This window comes from Pongo abelii, chromosome 3 (assembly GCF_028885655.2).
Source record: "Pongo abelii isolate AG06213 chromosome 3, NHGRI_mPonAbe1-v2.0_pri, whole genome shotgun sequence".
NCBI classification, from domain to species: Eukaryota; Metazoa; Chordata; class Mammalia; order Primates; family Hominidae; genus Pongo; species Pongo abelii.
In genome coordinates, this window is record NC_071988.2 from 3,458,461 (window position 1) to 3,479,943 (window position 21,483).

At 58.6% G+C, this 21,483-nt stretch overlaps 1 protein-coding gene across 10 annotated transcripts in view; it reads left to right on the forward strand.

The window, feature by feature from the left end:
* RGS12 (regulator of G protein signaling 12) overlaps positions 1–21,483 on the forward strand; it is a 148,267-nt gene that overhangs the window by 125,227 nt on the left and 1,557 nt on the right. For 4 of the 10 annotated variants that reach the window (XM_063723294.1, XM_063723299.1, XM_063723295.1 and 1 more), the window contains 9 exons: positions 201–354; positions 3,457–3,533; positions 5,221–5,415; positions 5,750–5,823; positions 6,363–6,489; positions 8,335–8,431; positions 11,045–11,115; positions 11,501–11,654; positions 13,349–13,897. In XM_063723294.1, the coding sequence (XP_063579364.1) occupies positions 201–354; positions 3,457–3,533; positions 5,221–5,415; positions 5,750–5,823; positions 6,363–6,489; positions 8,335–8,431; positions 11,045–11,115; positions 11,501–11,654; positions 13,349–13,897 (1,498 nt within the window). The other 6 variants (XM_063723292.1, XM_063723293.1, XM_063723291.1 and 3 more) reach the window with 4 other exon arrangements.

Here is a 21,483-nt window from a genome sequence, read left to right on the forward strand (position 1 = left end):
TTCACCAGTGGTGGGTGACGCTCCATGCTGGAAAGTTCCAGCTGCTGTCTGGAGTCCTGTCAGGGCCACACCATGACCTGTAGAAGTGATACCATCCCATAGAGTGCTTGTGTTTACAGCTCAGTATTGCCTCCTTTGCACTTAATGTAATAGTAAAATAACTTCACATTGTTTTAACCAAGGTTTCCATTTGATGACAGTTAAGCGGAAAATCAAAATCCGGCCGATCCTTGAATGAAGAGCTGGGGGATGAGGACAGCGAGAAGAAGCGGAAAGGCGCGTTTTTCTCGTGGTCACGGACCAGGAGCACCGGAAGGTCCCAGAAGAAGAGGGAGCACGGGGACCAGGCAGACGGTTTGTGGGGTGGCTCCCGGGCTGTGGTGTCCAGGCCAGGCAGCCGCGTCCCCGTCCTGGCGTTGCTCTGGTGGTTGGCGGTGACCTTGGGCCATGTGTGCAGTGAGAGGCCCTGTTGGCGGGTCGAGGAAGCTTCTCTGAATGAATAAGGAATGCCGCTGTGTCTGGGGACACGACCTGTCAGCCAGCCAGAGGGCAGCAGGGCTGCTCCAGAATCTTCAGAGAAAAGGGCTCAATACATTCCAGCCCATGCCTACCTCAGGCCTACCCCACACAGTGGTGGCTGAACATCTATGTCCTCTCCTGCTTTTCACTATCAAAGTAATAGGTGCTTTTGGTAGAAAATTTGGAAAATACAATCAAGTAAAAATAACACACAAATGTGCTATTGGGTGTCTCCCCCAATGGCAGCTTGGTTCTCTGCCAGGGCTTTTTCCTAGGTAGATGTCAGAGTCCATATGCCTTTTACATGTGTGTGGTTTTTTAAAATGTAGTAGCATAGTTGGAGTAGTGAGCATTTTTCAAGTTAAGATTGGTATTGGTTATTGGGGGCTGCCCATTCTGGATGCTCTGTCCCTTTTTTCTCTTTGCACGTCTGAGACTTCCTGTAACAAAAGTTAGGCAGAGAGACGGCTCCCAGGGCACCAGGGGGTGGGGCTACAGGGCCCTTGGCGGCTCCTGGCCGAGCTCCAGACACCAGCCGGGTGGTGTTGGTGGGTGGCAGGGCAGAGGGCATGGAGATGCCCATGCTGAATGCTGGCGAAGATGAGGCTGTTCTGTACCAGGTGCTGAAAAGCACACAGGGGAGAACTGGGAAGATTTTCTTCTCTAGAGATTTTTGGGAAAGGGATTAGTTTTCAGGAATGAGTGTCCTGCCTGAAGGCAGGGGACTGGCACTAAGCCTGTGGTCTCCAAGTTTAAATCAGGCATGAGGTGATTGCGCTAGCACCAGCCGGCATGGCCCTGGTGGAGGCAGGTGAGCAGGGTGCTCTGTGCTCCGCGGCTGTGGCTTCTGTGTTTGCCCTGCAGTGCCAAGCATTTGCGCACGGCTGCTCCCCGCCTGCAGGGGGAAGTGTTGTTCCCGGGGCGCTGAAGGAGGCGCTGGTGAGGGCTTGACGTGGGCAGCCCTGAGCTTCTGGCCATGCTGTGAGGTGCTCTTCTCCGAGCAAAGGCAGCTGAGAGTTGTAGAGTTCACCTTTGTCGGAGGCCACCTGGGAGATGGACACTGTGTTATTAGGTGGGGCCAGGCCTCTCGAGTACCTGGGAGATGGGAGTGTTTGCTTCAGACAGTCCATCCGCTCGTGCCCATCCTCATACCTGGCAGATCTGCAAAGGGCTTTTAAAACCTCGATAGAGCCGGGCGTGGGAGCTCACACCTGTAATCCCAGCACTTTGGGAGGCCGAGGCAGGTGGATTGCCTGAGCTCGGGAGTTGGTGACCAGCCTGGGCAACATTGTAAGGCTCTACTAAAAATACAGAAAAAAAAAAAATTAGGAGTCAGGCACAGTGGCTCATGCCTGTAATCTCATCACTTTGGGAGGCTGAGGTGGGCAGATCAACTGAGGTCAGAAGTTCGATACCAGTCTGGCCAACATGGTGAAACCCCATCTCTACTAAAAATACAAAAATTAGCCAGATGTGATGGCGCATGCGTGTAATCCCAGCTACTCAGGAGGCTGAGACAGGAGAATTAGTTGAACCCGGGAGGTGGAAGTTGCAGTGAGCTGAGATTGTGCCATTGAACTCCAGCCTGGGCAACAGAGCGAGACTCCGTCTTAAAAAAAAAAAAAAAAATTAGCTGGGTGTGATGGTGGGTACTTTCAGTCCCAGTTACTCAGGAGGCTGAGGCATGAGAATCGCTTGAACCCGGGAGGCAGAGGTTGCAGTGAGCCGAGAACTACACTCCAGTTTGTGTGACAGAGCAAGACTGTCTCAAATAAATAAATAAATAAATAAATAAATAAATAAAACCAAACCTCGATAGCAGTGGAGCATGGTGGCTCATGCCTTTAAATCCCAGTGCTTTGGCAGGGGGGCGAGGTGTGAGGATCGTTTGAGTCTAGGAGTTCAATACCATCCTGGGCAACACAGCAAGACACTCATCTCTACAAAAAAAAAATTAAAAATTAGCCAAGTGTGGTGGCCCACCTGTTGTCCTAGCTATTGGGGAGGCTGAGGTGGGAAGAAAATTGCTTGGGTCCTGGAGTTGGAGGCTGCAGTGAGCTATGATTGTGCCACTGTACTCCAGCCTGGGGGACACAGCGACGCTCTGTCTCTAAAAAACACAAAGCAAACCAAAAAATAAAACCCAGACTGCAGGCACTCCCAGAAGTAACACATTCTGATCTTGGCCCAGGATGTGGCCTGGGCATCTGTTCCTGTGGAAGGTGGCTGCAGTCTGCAGGCCAGTGGGTCTGGAAGCTGCCTTTGCCTCTCTCTTCAGGCCCCAGAGCCCATGTGCAGCGGTGTGGTTTGGGAGCAGGTGCTGTTTGAAAAGTCCTTTCTGTGTCCGAATTTTCATGATTTGTAGGTCAGCCTAAGAATATAGTTAGTTGAGGTTGGTGAAAATTGACACTTCATTATGGTTCATGTCAGGACGTCAGAGGAAAAGGACGTGGACCGAGTGGGTCTGGAGGCTGCATCCGGCTGAGAGTGCTGGCTGTTGCCACAGCTGGGGGTTTCCAGTTAGGCCCAGAAACTACATTTGGGGATGAAAGCTCCAGATGGAATGGAGGAAAGGCCCTGACCGGGACATGCACCTGGGTCCGTGCTGTGTAACTGCACGTACTGATGTGACTTGTTCGGCACCTGCCATGAGCCAAGCATGTTTTGGAGCCAGGATGTGGCAGGGAACAGGGCAGAGAGTGGCATCTCTGCTGCATGGTGGGTAGAGCCGTGTTGGTCCCTGACTGGCTTCCAGGGTTAGGAAGACACATGTGACTCGTCTCCACCAGGCGAGGCGAAGTGATGCCTGGTGGGGGATGGGTAGGAGGGGCTTCCTGGCGTCTGTCTGCTCAGCCTAAAGGGGGGCAGAGGGTTGGGAGATGTGACCAAATAAACAGGGTTCTGATTGACGTGAGTCACTGTGTTTCCCCTGTCAAGACGCCCTGCATGCCAATGGAGGCCTGTGTCGCCGAGAGTCGCAGGGCTCTGTGTCCTCTGCGGGGAGCCTGGACCTGGTGAGTCACTGTCTCCCCTTGTCCCACAGGCCTCAGGGCTGTCCCCACCAGCTGATTGATGACACCTCTCTCCCATGGAAACCTGTGTTTACAAAACGCACCGTTCACTTTGTAAAGCTGAGGGACAAGGCTCGAGCGCCAGCCCAGGCACAGTGGCAAAGAGCAGGGTGGCCCAGGGCCCCATCAGGCCCCGGCCTCATGGTCCCCCAGCCTAGGTCTCCTGAGAGGGCATGAAAAACTATTAGTTATACGAGGGAGGGAACTCAAAGTATCTTTGGATTTATTTCTTAAGTCTTTTTGTTGTAATTTAGTTTTTGTGAACTCCCACTAACAATCAACAGAAGGCGTCGAGAGCAGGCGCTCCCTGTCTCAGCGCGTGAGCATCCCACCCACTCCCACACTGCAGGATTTACTCCTCTGCCTGCGGGCCACTTGTCTCACCCACGCCCTCTCACGCCTGCTCACTGCTTGGCTGGTGCTCGTCCTGGCCCCAGTTTCCAGCAGATGAGGGAGATGAGCAGACGCAGGCAGGACTCGTGAGCTCGTTAGATGTTGTTTGATAGGAATTTTGGAAAACCTCACTGGTTGCCAGCATCCTAGTCATTTGAAATTTTCAGGCAGGAATGAGTGTAGAATATAATTTCTTCTTCAGTTGTTCCAAATAACATTGAAAGCTGTAAGGATTTACCAGGTATCAGTTAGCTCTTGTTGCCTAATACCTCCCCACCCCCAAACTCAGAGGCTGAAAACAATTACTGTTGTGCTGGGTCTCTGGGTGGGCTTGGTGGTTCTGCCCATTCTGGCCGACCTTGCCGTGTGTTTCTGGTTACCTGGCACATGAGCCAGCTGGCTGGTCCCAGAGGCCCTCAGTTGCATGGCTGGCCCTTGGCTGGGGAAGGAGCACTGACAGGACCCTTCTTTCGCCTCACTCAGCGGAGGCCAGTTCACCCTGTCCCACAGCCGGCTCAGGGATCCTGACAGTGAGCAGAGCAGGACGGCCTCTGGAGGCCCAGGCTTGGAGCCGCTCCTTCTGCCCACCCAGGTCTGGGCTGGGGCTGACTCCACCTCTTCATGGGAGGAGCCACAAAGCCGTATTATGAGGGGCACGGATACAGGGAAGGGGATGGTTGGGAACCACTTGTGCAGCCAGCCTACCACTGTACATACTAGTTTCCTGAAATAATGCTCAGGGAAAAGAGACCTCAGACTACCGGAAGGCAGTGCCGATGAAGTCACAGTCCACGCGACGTTTCCATTGGAACGATGTGCACGGGGAGCTGTGTATAGAGAGGATAGGGTGCTGGAACCCAGAGCCCCGGGAGGGAGTGGTCCTCACAGGGCAGCTTCAGGGGCCCCACAGGACCGCCCTGCTCCTGGGTAGAGAAGCCCAGATGTGCCTTCTGAGCAGAGCTGCGTCAGGGCCCGTGCTGTCCTGAGCACGATGGCCAGTGAGGCCCGGAGCTGAGAGAATGATGACTGCTCTCCTGTGTTAATTCACAAAACCCAGCGCCTCAGGCAGTGTGGACTGAGCCTGAGATGTGTGCACCTGGGGAACTGCAGGTGGGACAGTGGCAGGGCGCCAGCCTTCCCAGCACGCGTGGCCTGGCCCAGCTGGGCTGCTCTGGGAGGTACCCCGCACCCCTGTGACGCTGGTTCCCTCACGGCTGCTTGTCTCCCCGCTACCCAGTCAGAGGCCTGCAGGACTTTGGCGCCCGAGAAGGACAAGGCCACCAAGCACTGCTGCATTCATCTCCCAGATGGGACATCCTGCGTGGTGGCTGTCAAGGCGGGCTTCTCCATCAAAGACATCCTGTCCGGACTCTGTGAGCGGCATGGCATCAACGGGGCGGCCGCGGACCTCTTCCTGGTGGGCGGGGACAAGGTACTGGGCCCGCCTGACCCTCGTGCTGCCCTCAGGCCATGACCTCCCCGCTCCCTGGCCCCCAGCTTTGTCAGAGTCCTCAGGCTGCCCCCTCCTGCGCTCCTCATTTCAACAGCGCCTGGGGTGGAGGCCGGATTATCTGAACTGAGCTATCTGCTGGGAGCACTTTGCATGCGGGTGCTGGGTTGGTGTAGAAAGAGTGATCGCTTTCTTTGGATGGCTGTGTTTGAAGCTGCTTTTCTGCTCTGCACAGCTGTGTGCCTGGGGCACATTGTTCTGCCTTTCGGGGGCTGCCTGCTGTGCCCACATTGATTCTGGTCTCTTTGTTCCTCAGCCTCTGGTGCTGCACCAAGACAGTAGCATCTTGGAGTCAAGGGACCTGCGCCTAGAAAAGCGCACCTTGTTTCGGTAAGAGGAAGATCGCTGTCATTCACCTGAGGCTCCCAGAGCCAACCCAGTGTGCCCACCACCTGCTGGTCTCTGCGTTTAGTGGGTAGCCTGTGGATGCTCCATGCTGGGCTACGATGGGGTGTCGGTGGGGTGGGGGGAGGGTGGAGGCCCACATGAGGCAGCCCCCCTACAAGCCCGGGGGTGAGAGGCGCCCTCTCCTTCCTGCCCCGTGAACAGGGACTGCTCTGGCCTGGTGAGCCCAGCCCCCTAAGATGCCGAGAGGGAGGGGCAGGAGTGCTGTCTGTAGGGCGGATGCCTCACAGGTAGCCAGGCTGCTCTGCAGGACACTGCTGTCCCGGGAGGAGGAGACCATAGCCCTTGCTTGGCCTGACTTTTCCCACGTGGAGGAAGGCACGTTCTGATCAGCTGGGGCTGAACTGGGGGGCACACCGAGGCCTTGAGGGCGGCCTGGGGCTGTGCTGTAGTTCTGCTCATGAGACTGATCTCCTAATGAGGGTTGACATGAGTTGGTAGTGAATTTTTTCATCCGCCACCAGGCTGGATCTTGTTCCAATTAACCGGTCAGTGGGACTCAAGGCCAAGCCCACCAAGCCCGTCACGGAGGTGCTACGGCCCGTGGTGGCCAAGTACGGCCTGGACCTCAGTGGCCTGCTGGTGAGGCTGGTGAGTGTTGCACGGGGCCCGGGAGTTGTCACCGCAGGCACTGTCTGTTCCCTTTGGCAACCTCTGTGTTGTTCACTGAAGAGGGCACACCAAGAAGCGGTGTCTTCCCCCGATCTGGTTGTCCCCCTTGGAGGAGAGGACACAGCTTCTGCCATCCCCAGTTCTCATTCTGTGCAGTGGGAGCCATCATGGTTTATTTGTACCTTGGTCATTCCAAAATGAATTGATATTTGAGATGTGGTTTTGCTCCAGGGAGGCCAAAATGAGAAACAAACCAACCAACCCTGGACTATCCCCCGCTGTTGGCAAATGTGATCAGATAAGAGAGCGCGGATGGCCCTGCCCCCCCTGCACCTGCTGGGCCCGGGCCTTGTGCTGATGTCCCCAGTGCATGGCCACGCGGAGATGTCCTGATTCTCACCTGCACTTTGTAGATGGAAGAACTCAGCTGGCATTTCCAGGCTGCGCCACTATGATGTGAATGGGGTTAAGAAAGAAAACACCACGTGGGGTGGTGACCGCAGGCGCTGGGCAGGCCACGCGAGACAGGGAGAGCTGGGCCCCACTGAGGGTGCTCCGGAGCATGGGGGTTCAGGGCACAGCGTCTGCCTAGTCTTCTTTCCTTGAAAACTTTATTGGAGCAATGATTTCAAGTATTTTCAGGATTTTAGTTTTCCCTGAAACTACACTCAAAATTATTCAAGAGCTTTGAAGTGAACAAGAAGAACCTATTAAATTATTTACAGACACCACCTCCGAGGGTAACCTGAAGCCTCTTCCCCGCACTGCAGGCTCCATCCTGGAGTCCAGAAATCTGCTGGTCGGAGACAGACCTGGCCTGGCTCCCAGGTGTGCCCCTCTAGCCGACTCTGTGGAGACGCTACGCAATTGTTTAGCCCCTGTGTGTCACAGTTTCCCTGACTGTAAAATGGGGTTGGTCGTGGCAGCGTGCTCGTGGCATGGTTGGGGGGCGCCAGGGTGGAAGGGCTGGCTGCGGTCAGGCTCGTTCCCTGTGAGCTGCGGCCCTCGGCTGCCGAGGGCTCCAGGCCAGGCAGGGTTAGGGCCGTGGGGGCTATGGAGGATTCGTGTGGAATGGGTTGTTTGGGATGTAGCTTTTCCTCGGACGCTTTCTCCTGACCTCTCCAGTGAATTCTGTGGCCCCTGTGCCCACGAATGTGGTGGAGAAGGCGGGACCTGGGACGGTTCCTCTGCTTCCCCCGCAGGGCCCACCGCGCCTGCCCAGCGGACCGGCCCCTTCAGGAGCTTAGAGTCTCTCCCGCCTGTCATTGGACGGCTGTCGTTCCCCTGACTGACAGATCGTGAATGCCGAACACGTTCAGATGTCTTTTCTTAACAGTGATTATGGCAGGTGAAGAGTCAGATTCTCTGCCAGAGGAGAGCTCTGATGCAGAGACAAGAACTCCAGCCCTGTGGCTAGTGGCGCTTCATTTCAGCCTCAGACCTGGTCCTAAAGTTTTCTGTCTTTGCTTCCTTATTTACAAAGGGGAACATCTGCTCTCAGTATTCCCCTCATAGCAGTTTCGAGGGTCAGTATTTCCCTCATAGCAGCGTCCGAGGGTCATTGTTCCCCTCGTAGCAGCGACCAAGGGTTGCCACCTCCTGCGTGATTCCATCGAGCCTAGGATGGTCGTGCAGTCGGGACCCATGTCAGGAACATGGCTCAGCCCCAGCTCGTGTGCCTCAGTCAGGCAGGCCTCACCTCGGGGCCATCTCCTGTGTGACTCCATCAAGCCTAGGACGGTCGTGCAGTCGGGTGGGATCACACACATCTGTTCCCTGAAGTTCCAGTCTGGGTAAATTATTCAGTGCCCGTCTCTGCCCTAGAGTGGAGAGAAGGAGCCCCTGGACCTTGGCGCCCCTATATCGAGTCTGGATGGACAGCGGGTTGTCTTGGAGGAGAAGGATCCTTCCAGAGGAAAGGGTGAGTAGGGCCAGTGCAGCGGATGGGGAGAGGGTGAGTGGGTCCAGTGCAGGGGAGGGGGCTATGGAGCCGGTGCAGGGAAGGGGGTGAGTGGGGCCATTGCAAAGGAGGGGCAGGTGGGGCTTGCGCAGGAGAGGGGGTGGGCGGGGCCTGCACAGAGTAGAGGGTGAGCGGGGCCGGCGCAGGGGAGGGGGCTGTGGGGTTGGCATAGGGGAGAGGGTGAGCGGGGCCGGTGCAGGGGAGGGGGCTGTGGGGTTGGCATAGGGGAGAGGGTGAGCGGGGCCATTGCAGGGGAGGGGGCTGTGGGGTTGGCATAGGGGAGAGGGTGAGCGGGGCCGGTGCAGGGGAGGGGGCTGTGGGGTTGGCATAGGGGAGAGGGTGAGCGGGGCCATTGCAGGGGAGGGGGCTGTGGGGTTGGCATAGGGGAGAGGGTGAGCGGGGCCGGCGCAGGGGAGGGGGCTGTGGGGTTGGCATAGGGGAGACGGTGAGCGGGGCCGGCGCAGGGGAGGGGGCTGTGGGGTTGGCATAGGGGAGACGGTGAGCGGGGCCGGCGCAGGGGAGGGGGCTGTGGGGTTGGCATAGGGGAGACGGTGAGCGGGGCCGGCGCAGGGGAGGGGGTGAGTGGGGTTGGCATAGGGGAGACGGTGAGCGGGGCCGGTGCAGGGGAGGGGGCTGTGGGGTTGGCATAGGGGAGAGGGTGAGCGGGGCCGGTGCAGGGGAGGGGGTGAGTGGGGTTGGCATAGGGGAGAGGGTGAGCGGGGCCATTGCAGGGGAGGGGGCTGTGGGGTTGGCATAGGGGAGAGGGTGAGCGGGGCCATTGCAGGGGAGGGGGCTGTGGGGTTGGCACAGGGGAGAGGGCGAGCGGGGCCGGTGCAGGGGAGGGGGAGGCTTTGGAGTTAGTACACAAAAGAGAATTGGTCTGGGCCCCCTGGTCCCTCCTCGGTGCCCTGATCTGGCGCCCTTCCCTCCAGGCACAAAACAGGAAGCCAGGGCAGTAGGCGGCTGTGCTCTGCCCGGCAAAGCAGAGGCAGCAGGCTCGGTCATTTGAGCTGGTTCTGCAGTTCCTTGTGTGCAGGGAATCGGGCGGTCGACAGAGCTCTTTCCCGCGTGTTGCCTTGGTCATGACAGTCCTGCCCTGGGGAAGCTGGGTCTGGCCAGCAGCCTTCGGAGATGGGCTCGTCGTCCGGCCCCCGCCTCATCCTGACGCACAGGAGCCGGTCCTCCTTAGAGCCCTTGTTGAGAACCGTGCGTGAGGAAGGTTACTCAGGCCCAGGAGGGTGGGTCCTGTTTGTAGCTGTCCCCAGGGACAGGCAGAGGCGTGGCCTTGGGGCCTGCAGGTGCAGGTGCCGTAGGGAGGTGTCTTGGAAAGAGCTTTCTGGAAACCCACCTGCAGATGTTCTAGGTAGAGAGCTCACTTTGTGAGGAGCCACTTCAGGTGACATTGGGCTGCCCCTCCGCCTTTCGGGTTGTTGGCCCTGATGATGTCACGCAGGGCACACATGGCTCACTTGTCCCCTCCCAGGGAGACCTGGGCCATGGGTCCCAGTCAGAAGCAAGCGCTGAGGCCATTAGCCCTGGAGCTCCAACTCTTGCTCCCCTCCCCAACTCTTCACAGAGCAGAGACCCTTCCGCGAGCCCACCCTTTGCTCTAGGGAAAGCCTCGCCCTGGGCCGACACCCAGGCAGGTGGGGCAGGCACAGCATGTATAACCCAGCAGGGCGGCCAGCAGCTTTGCCCTGGCTGACCCTCTGTGCCCAGGGCCTGCTGGGCCTCGGGGCCTGTTTGTGTACAGGTAAGTGCTGTGGTGGAGCTTGGTGCTCAGCGTTTTCGTAGGGCTGTATGTGGGGCAGGAGCGCGACTCCAGTCACATTTGGGCCACAGAAATGGGCTTGAGACCGTTAGTTAGTGCCAGCAGAGGCCAGCCTGTGGCCCTGACATGGGGCAAAGGCTGTATTTGAAAATATGTCACAGACTGGCACAGTGGCTCACGCCTGTAATCCCAGCACTTTCGGAGGCCAAGGCGGGTGGATCACCTGAGGTCAGGAGTTCGAAACCAGCCTGGCCAGCATGGTGAAACCTCGTCTCTACTAAAAATACAAAAATTAGCTGGGCATGGTGGCGCATGCCTGTAATCCCAGCTACATGGGAGGCTGAGGCAGGAGAATTGCTTGAACCTGGGAGGCGGGGGTTACAGTGAGCCGAGATCGTGCCACTGCACTCCAGCCTGGGAGACAGAGTGAGACTCTGTCTCAAAAAAAGAAAAAAAAAAAGAAAAGAGAAAGAAAATATGTCATAAATGTAAGATTCTGACTTTCTAGAGCATATTTATGCCAAATAGTATATGAAATGAGCTTTTCAATTTCAACATCACTCCTCCAGCAAGTCCCTAGTTAGATGTATGGAGTCCGGCTGTGTGTGTGGAGGACGGGCCCTCTCTCCTGTCCCATGGGGCCTCCCCTCCGGGCTGTGCGTGGTGAATAAGGGCAGCAGATGCCTTGTGGCTTCTCTACAGCTTTGCTCTCGGGGGCAGTAGGAGCAGGTTGTCTATGAAACATTCAGATGGATTTGCGAGTCCCTGAAGTCATAAAGCTTTCTTACGTTTCGCATCCACAGATAAACAGAAAGGTGTGCCAGTGACACAGAACACAGCTGTAAATTCCAACTCCAGAAACCACTCGGCTACGGTAATTCCCCGCCCTGGCCCACCCTGTGTCCCATTCCTCTCGCTGTGGACCCCGCCTGCCCTGCGCAGTGCTCTGGGGCTTCCTTACCGCCTGCTTATCACTGTGGGTCTCCCCCACGCTCCTTGGCGGGTCTCTCCGTCCCTGCCGATCCCCAGCTCCCTCTACCTGTGAAGGACTGGCTTTCTTTTCTTCTGAGGTGGGAGTGGTTGTGCCTTAAATGCTATTCCTGTTTGTAATCTTTATCATTGCAATGGTTTTTCTGCAATGCATGTAAATTCTGTATCAATGCAGTCTGTTTCATAGAGCCTTCTACTCTCTAACTAATTAATGATGTGTTGTCGTGTATTGAAATGAAAGTAGAACTTTGACTTTCCTTCTAATGCAGGGAGAGGAAAGAACACTAGGCAAGTCTAATTCTATTAAAATAAAAGGAGAAAATGGAAAAAATGCTAGGGATCCCCGGCTTTCAAAGAGAGAAGAATCTATTGCAAAGATTGGGAAAAAAAAATATCAGAAAATTAATTTGGACGAAGCAGAGGGTATGTGAACTTTTTAAAACTTCCACGTTTTTAGTAAATGCACAGTTAGTTTCCAGTATAGTCAGTAGATCTGCTCTGAGCTGTCAGCATCTGGGTGACTGCGGTCCGTCCCAGTGGCCTGGAAGACATGTTTTTCCCGGGGGCAGTCTGTGGGCTGTTGGGATCACTTCACCGAAACCCCAGTTTTGAGACTGAGTGCCAGGCCTCCTAGGGCGTCAGGGGCAGCCGATATGAGCAGCACTGTCTGCCCTGAGATGCCAGAGGCCCCCTGCAGGCTCCGCCTCCCTCTCACCCCAGCTCCTCCCTATGGCCCCACCACTGGCTTGTGCCAGGGTCCCCAGCGTGGCTGGAGGCACAGTTAGCATTAAAGAGTCCACCCCAGGCAGAGCTGGGCACCCAGGTGAGGGGAGGTGGAACACACTGGCCTGGAAGGACTGTGGGCTTGCTGAGCTCTCTTGGCCACGGGGGTCAGTGAGGAAGGTCAGCCTGCACACCCCTGGCCTCCAGGAGAGACAACAGGCACAATGGAAGACTGAGATGGAGAGATGAGTCCTTTCTTGAAGCTGCTTTTTCTCCAGAAGTTTATGACAAGGAGAAGCATTGAAAACAGAATCAAAACCGACAGCTGTCACCGTGACCTGAATTTTCATCCAGGGCGTACTTGCCAGTCCACCTGGCGTGTCACGGCTTTGTCACAGCTGGCTGTGGAGTCTGACCTCACGGTAAAACTAAAACACACCTCCAGCCTTTGTTGGCCACCAAGCACAAGTAAATCACACGCCCTCTTTGAAGCTTGTATGTTTCTGAGAACCAGTGAAGTCAGAGATTTGAGATTCCTTGTAGTTGTTAAAAACTCCGAGTGTAATTCCAATGCTAGAGAAAGCCCAGTTTAGACGCCATCTACCTCGAATGGTGGCCTTGGGGCCTGCTACACTAGAAAACCCAACCCAGGTAAGAAAAGGAGAGTTCTGGAGGAGCCAGCCAAGAAGCTGGAGGCTCCTGCAGGCCCTCGCAGTGGCTGGGCAGTGGGAGGCCCAGGGGCACCTGTCCTGGCCCCTCGGGGCTGTGGAGCTTCAGCGGGGAGAGGGAGAGCACGTGTTGCCCCCTCTGCCCTAGGCCTGGGAGGACCACCCTCTGCCCAGAGGCAGTGACCCCGAGAGGCAGGCGTGGACTTGAGGGTGCCCCTTCCCAGACCACCCGTCTCAGGGCCTTCCTCTCCTCCCCTCCTCGGGTTCATTCTGCTGCCGACTTTGAGGACTGCAGCTGCAGCTGGGACTCGGGGGGGTACCTCAGATGCTGACCAACTGGAGAAGGGGGCCAGTCCTCAGAGGGCCCCAAGTGTTAAATTGAAAGCCCAGGCCAGAGAGTGCCACAGTTTCCCACTCAGACGGCATCAGCGCATAACCGTGTTGAGTCGAGTGTCTCGTTTGTTCAAGTCTGGACCTCACACAGTGTGGTTTTCAGGGAGTACGCAGCTTTTTCAGACTCCTGAAGACAGAGTGTGCTAGAAGCCCCAGGGCTGTCCCTTCCGCTGTCTGTGGGAAGATAGTGTGGACGGAAAAGGGCTCTTGTTGGCCCACAGCTGATAGGGCGTTAGGACAGCCCAGGATGAGAGCTTTCTAGAATGTTCTGCTGTGATGGTCATCAATGTGAAACTCTCTAAAACACGGTCACTCTGGGTTTTCTTCCAATAGAGTTTTTTGAGCTTATTTCCAAAGCTCAGAGCAACAGAGCAGATGACCAACGTGGACTGCTAAGGAAGGAAGACCTGGTGTTGCCAGAGTTCCTCCGTTTACCTCCTGGTTCCACAGAACTCACCCTCCCCACTCCAGCTGCTGTGGCCAAGGGCTTTAGCAAGAGAAGCGCCACAGGCAACGGCCGGGAGAGCGCCTCCCAGCCCAGCGAGCAGTGGGAGCCAGCCCAGGAGAGCAGCGACAGCCCGTCCACCAGCCCAGGCTCAGCCCCCAGCCCCCCTGGACCTCCCGGGACAACCCCTCCCGGGCAGAAGTCTCCCAGCGGGCCCTTCTGCACTCCCCAGTCCCCCGTCTCCCTCGCGCAGGAGGGCACCGCGCAGATCTGGAAGAGGCAGTCTCAGGAAGTGGAGGCCGGGGGCATCCAGACGGTGGAGGATGAGCACGTGGCCGAGCTGACCCTGATGGGGGAAGGGGACATCAGCAGCCCCAACAGCACCTTGCTGCCGCCGCCCTCTGCCCCCCAGGACGTGCCAGGACCTTCCAGACCAGGTACCTCCAGGTTCTGATCCCTCCACCTTGGCCCCGTCAGCGTGGTCTGCTCAGCTTCCAGTCAGAAAGGACAGTGGGCCCCCGGCTGCCACTGTTTGCTGGTGGTCTCCGTGGCCCCCTCCTCACCTGCTGGTTGGGGGCTTCCTTGGCCCTCTTGGAAAGGAGGGGCTCGTGTGGCCCCAGGCCAGTGTCTGTCAGGATGGTCCCCCCGAGGCGCTCCAGGCAGGCATCCTGGTGTCCCGAGAGGCTCTTGCAGGAGTGATGCGTGGCAGTGCCTGCGGCCAGGCCTGGGAACGCCCTGGGTAAGGCCTGGGGGTTTCTGAAAATGGAGGCATTCCTTTCCAAATCTGGACAGCTATCGTTTTTAGTGTTTCTGTCTCAAGACTGGAAAACAATAGCATTTGTCTTGAGTGAGGAAGTGAAGCCCCCTGTGTTCATAGCAGGAGAGGGCTCCCAGACACAGGCCTGTCCTCAGAAGGGCCTTGAGAGTGCAGCTCGGACCCACCCACTGGCAGCCCCCATAGCAGGTGGTGTGGGTGCTCGGGAGCGGAGGTGACGTCAGCAGGGCTCCCTGACCGCGGGTGTCACGGGCATTTCTCAAAGGAAGCAAGGGATTCAGTGAGTGTGAAGGTGAACAGGATGGCCTGGCAGCAGAGATGTTTCCGTGAGCCACAAATACCAGAAACTGAGGCGCGGCTCCCAGCAGCCGGTAGGGAAAGGTGTGTCCAGGGGTCCGAGGGCCGTGGCCTCTGTGGCCTGCGTGGCCATCCCCTGGAGGGAGGAGCCGCTCAGAGTGCGTCATGGAGCGTGCTCAGGGGTGCGTGGACACCTCTGCTGTGGTTTGCTGCTGGGGGCGATGGGAGCACCTCTCCGTCCTGCGCCCTGGTCCAGGATGCTGATGGCAGTGAGAGGCCTGCCACGGGGTTTGGTCTTGTCAAACCTGTAGCCTGGACCTCGCTGGGGGACCAGGGAGTGCACGTCTGTAGATCTGTACATATCTGGGCCTTTGGAGGCCACGTGTGGCATGGGAGGGGCTCCCTGGCCCCTTTCCCAGCCAGGACACGCCCGGATGAGAAAGCCTGAGGTGCCTGGTGTGCCCACCGGTGCCACTCCGCAGCCTGCACCCCTGGCCCGAGTCCCCCTCCATCCGTCTTGGTGGACACCCGTGAGGCTCTCACCTGCGTTTTATTTCTGTTCTTCCAGGAGTAATAAATTCTGGACATCATCACTGGACTGGCTTACAACTTTTCTTTCTCATTTGAAACTTTGTTTCCACTTTAGAAAATAATAAAAGTATTTTAATCTAGGGGAAATATCACACATTTTTTAGGAGATTAAGTGGATTTGCCGTAATCTATTGGCTTTTAAAAATATGCCATCCACTAAACAAAACTCTTGAGCACCTGGTGTGCTCCCAGCGGCACAGCCGTGCGGCGGGACAGCAGAAGAGCTGGTGGCCCTGTGGCGGGTGCTGAGATGAGCTGGCCTGCTGGCCTTCGGGCTGCAGTCCCGCACCCACACCCCGGCCCTGCGGCCCTGGGGCTGTGGCTGGCTCTGCGCACAGGTGTGGCGTGTGTCAGGCTGCCTGGGAGAGCCAGACAGACCCACGTGGGGGGTCAGTTCTCCTGCCTGCCAAGGGCCATTAGCACGGACGTGGTTTACAGCACAGGCCCAGCCGAGTGCCCCGGCTGACATCCCTGACTTGTTTGTGGCAGGAGGGTGGGTGGTACCGGCTTTGGGAGGAGCAGGTCCCCCTGTGCGCTGGTGGCTGCCCTGACTGCCACTGGCCAGAACTGGTTCCCTGCCCCGCTGGCTCCTCAGCCCTTGGGCAGGTGGGTACCCTGGATCCTTGGCTCTTGGGCTCTCTCCTAGGAGGAGACCTAGCGAGCAGGAGAAGGAGGTGGGAGTGGCTTTGGCCATAGGTCCTAGGTGTGTGTCCTCCACATGCCTATCCGTGGCGACACAGGACAACTGCTGAGGACCTGCCCAGTCTTCCTGGTGATGTTGGCTCCAGCCTGCTGAGGGGCCTTGGGACGGAAACTGCTCTGTGCAGCTTGCTTTCTGGAACCCCCATTCTAATGGGATTCTCTGTATTGGAGAGTTCATCTGCTCCTGGCGGCAAAGGAAACAGGCTGTGAACGCCGTGGTGGCCTGATGGAACCTCTTTCACATCTGTGGGCCGGGGCGAGCCTGGACTGAGTGCTGACCTGTCCGTTGTCAGGGTTTAGGAGCTTGGGGGTCATCCCGGGTAACGCTCTCCGACGCTGACAGTTGCTGTGGGATGCTTCCTCACAATGTGGCAGCCGCCCTGGACCCAGCGTCCGGGGTGAGAAACACAACAGGAGGTGCCGCCAAGCCCACGGGCTCCCGCCCTCCCCATTGCCACGGTGGGCAGCATGCCGGCTGCGCGTGGGGGCTGCCAGCAACAGCCCTGAGGTAGGGGGAGTCTCCACAGAGCTGTGCCACGCCACCCTGCCCTTCCAGCCTCAGTGCCACGCACTGTGCCACCCTGTCCTAGCCCCAGTGCCACATGTCACACCACCCCTTCCTAGCCCCAGCACCATGTGCCATGCCACCCTGTTCTAGCCCCAGCGCCACGTGGTGCTCCACCATGCCCTTCTAGCCTCAGTATCATGCACTGCACCGCCCCATGCTTCTAGCCCCAGCGCCACACGCCACGCGGCACTCCACCCCAGCACCATGCACCGAGACCCGTCAGGCCCTGCAGGCTGGCCAGTGCCCCCATGCATGTCTGGTCCCCGGAGGCATGTGGGCGGGACTCATTTCCCTTTGGCCACTTGCTGCCAGGCCACCCAGTCTAATGGCCCTGGGCCTTAGCTGTCTGACACACACAACAGAGGCCGCAAGCGGGAGTAGTGTCAGGCCCCTCGTGAGGCTCCAGGGCACGCTGGCAGGGGTGTGCATGTGTCCATACAGTGCTGTGTGTATGAGGCCGTTCTCATGCTGCTATGAAGAAATACCCAAGACTAGGTAATTTATAAAGAAAAGAGGTGTAATTGACTCACAGTTCTGCATGGCTGGGGAGGCCTCAGGAAACTTAAAGTCATGGCAGAAGGCACCTCTTCACAGGGCAGCAGGAGAGAGTACGAGAACCGGCAGAGGAAATGCCAGACGCTTATAAAACCATCAGCTCTCCTGAGACTCACTATCATGAGAACAGCATGGGGGGAACCGCTCCCATGATCCAGTCAGCTCCACCTGGTCCCACCCTTGATACCTGGGGATTATCACAATTCACGGTGAGATTTGGGTGGGGACATGGAGCCAAACCATATCAGTGTGTCAGGCAGATATGCCCATGTGCATGCACGCCTGGTGTGTGTTCGTGTGGCATGTGTCGGTGTACCTGCCATGTGTCTGCATGGCACATGTTTTGTGCATATCTGTGTCTTGACACAGGGACCCTCCAAAATGCTCACCTTCCGTTCTTGTGGGGAGGGAGCAGCTGTCCCTTCCGCACTGCTGTGTCCCACCTTTAGCAGTCATCTTCCACCCCTGCACTGAAGCAGACGTCTGCGCTTTGTGTTTTCACAAAGGAGAGAGGCATTCAAAAGGTCGTGTGCACCCACACCCGAGTTTCCAATGCACAGTGCTCCTTCCGTACGCGCCATCTTAAAACAGGTTCTTAGGTTGTGTTGGTAATAATTCCCAATTGCCTTCTTAACCAGATCTGCTTGGTTTCCAACAAAAAGCCCGGGAGCTGGGTGGTCTCACTGCTGCCCCGCTGGCTGCAAGGCGACAGTCAGGGGTCCTGGCTGGGGGCTGGAGGCCAGTGGCTCCTCCCAGCCCCTTTGGTAAGGCTGAGTGCCCAGCCCCATGGCCTGGCTGAGCTCCTGGTGCAGACGTCCCAAGAGGATGTACTCCACCTGCCGGCAGGGAGATGCTAGGCACCACCCCAGGAGGGGTCCCCGCATAGCTGTCCTGGGGCTGGGGTCCCCTGGGGCAGCTCACTGGGTGGGGGCAGGGGTCACTCAACCTGGAGGCCCCAGTGTCACAGCTGCCAGTGTCCCAAGGGACACATCTGGGCCCCGTGGCTGCCCTCAGGGCGCCCGGAGCTCAGCTAACCGCCAGGTGTGCGATGCTTGCCTGCCGGGGCTTCTGCAGCCTGGAAGTGAGGTCACGTTCCTCACCCTGGGGGTGAAAGTACCCCCCGTGGCACGGCCATTGTGTTGTACTGGCTGAGGCCCGGGTGAGGATGCAGCCCCATCTGGCTCCTGCTCTGTCCAGAGCCACTCCTGTGAGAGAGGCCTCCTCGGCAGCTCCTGTGCCCAGCCCTCCACAGGAGCAGATGCAGCTTAGACCCCCTCACTCTGATGTGGATTGAGACCACTGGTTTTCTTGGGGACACAGCCCCAGGAGCCTGCCACTGGTCTCAGGCCTGCAAAGCTGCTGAGGGCATCTGCTAAGTGCCTCTCCAAAGCCCCCTCTCCCCAGAGCCCTCTCTCCCCAGAGCCCCGTCTCCCCAGAGCCCCATCTCCCCAGAGCCCCCTCTCCCCAGAGCCCTGTCTCCCCAGAGCCCCATCTCCGCAGAGCACCTCCTGGCTCCTGCCCAGCTCCGTGGCTCCCCAGGGGCTTCCTGAACTGACCAGCTGGCCTGGGCCCTCCTCCACAGCTCCCAGCCTGGTTGTGACATGTGGTCCTCCTGGATCCCACCACAAGCCACCCTAGGTTGCTCCCCCTCCTCCACCTGAAGTTGCAGCTGCGTCTTGCAGAGTGGAAGTCTCAGGCCTGCAAGTGACGGTGACCTGGCCCACCCCCATGTTCCCTCCAGGACTGGCCACCTGTGCCCATTTCAGCCCGCACTGCTGGAGCTCCGGCCTGAAGCCCCTCGCTGGGGTCTGCCACATGCACTCCTGTGCCCTGAGTCACCCCCACTCCCCTATACCCCACTCACCACACTGTGGACCCTGCTGGGCGCTGTCCACTCCCTCGCCAATGCCCAGCAAATATTTGAGGAGCTCTATCCCAGCCCCAGCCCATCACACACAGTCATGATCCTGGCTGGGGACCCACACGGACAGGGGGACCTTGGGGGGTCACACTCTGGAACTAAGGTTCTTGGGGGGCTCTCCTTCCCATGGGGGCCCATCAGCAGGAGTACACAGGCCTCAGCAGGAGTACACAGGCCTCAGCAGGAACCCATGGGGTGCTCTGTGGTGGCAAGGCTGGGCAGGGAAGGGGCCTTGGGAGCCAGAGTGGATTGTGGGGCCCCCGCCTCTGGCTCCCCTCGCTCCCCCCCTTCCTGCCATGTTCTCAGTGTGAGCTGGCTCAGCCATGCCTGGGTGTCCTTGTGCCCTGCGAGCTTCCAAGGGGTGCTGGGGAGGCTTAACAGAGGAGGTGGCTGCGCTTGGCAGCACAGATGATTTGGAGCATGGAGGCAGAGGCTGAGCAAGGTGCCTGGGGGACAGGGTCCCTCTGGGGGCAGGAAGGGCAGTGGGATAGGTGCCAGGCCTGGGTCTCGAAGGAGAGCCTGGGAGGGCTCAGGTCATGCCCCTGCCCCGGCCAGGCCAGTGCAGCCCCTGCTCCCACTGTGCCTGCCAGGGTTCCTGACTCAGCCTTGAGGACCAGGGTGGGGCGGGGTCCTGCCCCAGGCCGAGGCCAGAGCAGCTGGCAGTGGCTGGCACAGACATTCATGGACAAGTGTCTGGGAGGCCTGGGGGCGACCAGCAGCTGGTGAGGGGCCTGCCCATGTGAGAAGAGGGGCCTTCCTGCTGCATCTTTTGGGGCCTCCAGCAGGACCCCCTCCCGGGAAGGCTGGACAGCACAGTTGGAGCTGGCAGGACCAGCCAGCTGAGGGCAGGGAGCCGTGGGGCACCAGGGAAGGGAGAGGTTCACAGGTGGCCCAAGCGTCAGGGAACAAGATCCCAGTGTGGCCTCAGGTCTGGATGTTTGGAGATGTGGCACCAGGAGTGAGACCAGGAGGCCAGGCCCCTCTGGAGGCGGCGCAGGCTCTGCTGGGTCCTCTGTGTTGCCATCCCTGCCAGGGAAATGCTGGGCAGGAAGGTGCTCCCCGAGCAGGCCTTGGTACGCAGTTGGTGAGGCTGCACACTGCTCAGGGCTGGGCCAGGCAGCTGAGTCACAGGCCTGGGGCTGGCTGCCCTGCACAGGAGGGCGAGGCTGGGTCCCGTAGGCAGGAAGGGCCTGGCTGTGGCCTCCTCCTTGTGATGTGGACATCCTTGGTCCATACAGAGCTGTCCTGTCTCCAGAAACAAGTGTTTCTCCATCCTGAGCATGCTAGCTTCCTGGGGCCCACAGGGGCCTGTCCTCCCATCTGTCCATGTGGGGCTGACGGGGTAGAGCCGGGCTTCTGGACACGTGTGGTGTTGCAGGTCCCTTCAGAGCCCTATGAACACTCCAGGCAAATGCCCAAATGCCCACGGTATTGACTGGCGAGGGGGGGCAAACCCCTGCCTCTCCCCACACCTGATATCTCCCAGCCCTGCAGCCTGGCATCCGGAGCCATGGGGACCTGGTGACAAGGAGATGGGCAGAGCTGTCCCCTTGTCCCCTGGGGGCAGGGCTAGCTCCTAGCCCTGGCAGAACCTAGTAGGACACTTGTTGAATGAGCAGAGGCCTGACTGGGAGAAGTTTCTAGTCTCAGCTGCTCCACATGGACCCCTGCGCCTCCGGATGGCATCTCCACCGGGCCTGGCTGAATAAGACACACAGGCCCCACGCAGCTCCCACATGCTGGCTGGGCTGCTGTGTTGAGGCCAGGATGAGGACCTCTGGGGCCACTGCTGGGACCTGTTCAAGAGGACGGGCTGGGCACGCTCAAGAGGGGAGCCACACCTTCTGCCCGCAGCCCGGACTTGTTCACAGATGCCTCATGGAGGCTGCTTCTGGAAGCTTGGACTGAGGGTGAGGAGGGGCACGCTGGGGTTGGGGACCTTGGTGGCCACGGAGCCGCTGGGGCAGCAAGGACCCTGCGGCCATTTCAGGGACCTCAGAACTGTAGATCAAGGAGGGTCTTCACCTTCCCAGGCCTTCGGTTCACCTGTGGAGGGCAGCAGTTGGTAGCAGAGACCCCCGTCCCTGGTTCTCATCTGCCGGGGGCTGGCTCTTCCTGCAGCCTGTCTGCTGTGGGCCCAGGCCTGGGGCCCCTGCCACCCCATAGGCGCCTCAAGGCCTCCCCCCTGGCATAGACATGACTATCTCAGGGCCTCAGCCCCAGGCTCACTGAGGAAGGGAGCTCCTGGACCCCTGCCTGGGAGACACGCTAGGCATGCAGGAACCTGCCCCCGAAGCCTGCTCTTCTGGGTCGGTAACGTCACCCCCACTACTGATGGCGGGGTGGAGTCACTGGGCGGGTCGGTAAAGTCACCCCCACTACAGATGGGGAGGTGGGGTCACTGGGCGGGTCGGTAACGTCACCCCCACTACAGATGGGGAGGTGGGGTCACTGGGCGGGTCGGTAACGTCACCCCCACTACAGATGGGGAGGTGGGGTCACTGGGCGGGTCGGTAACGTCGCCCCCACTACAGATGGGGAGGTGGGGTCACTGGGCGGGTCGGTAACGTCGCCCCCACTACAGATGGGGAGGTGGGGTCACTGGGCGGGTCAG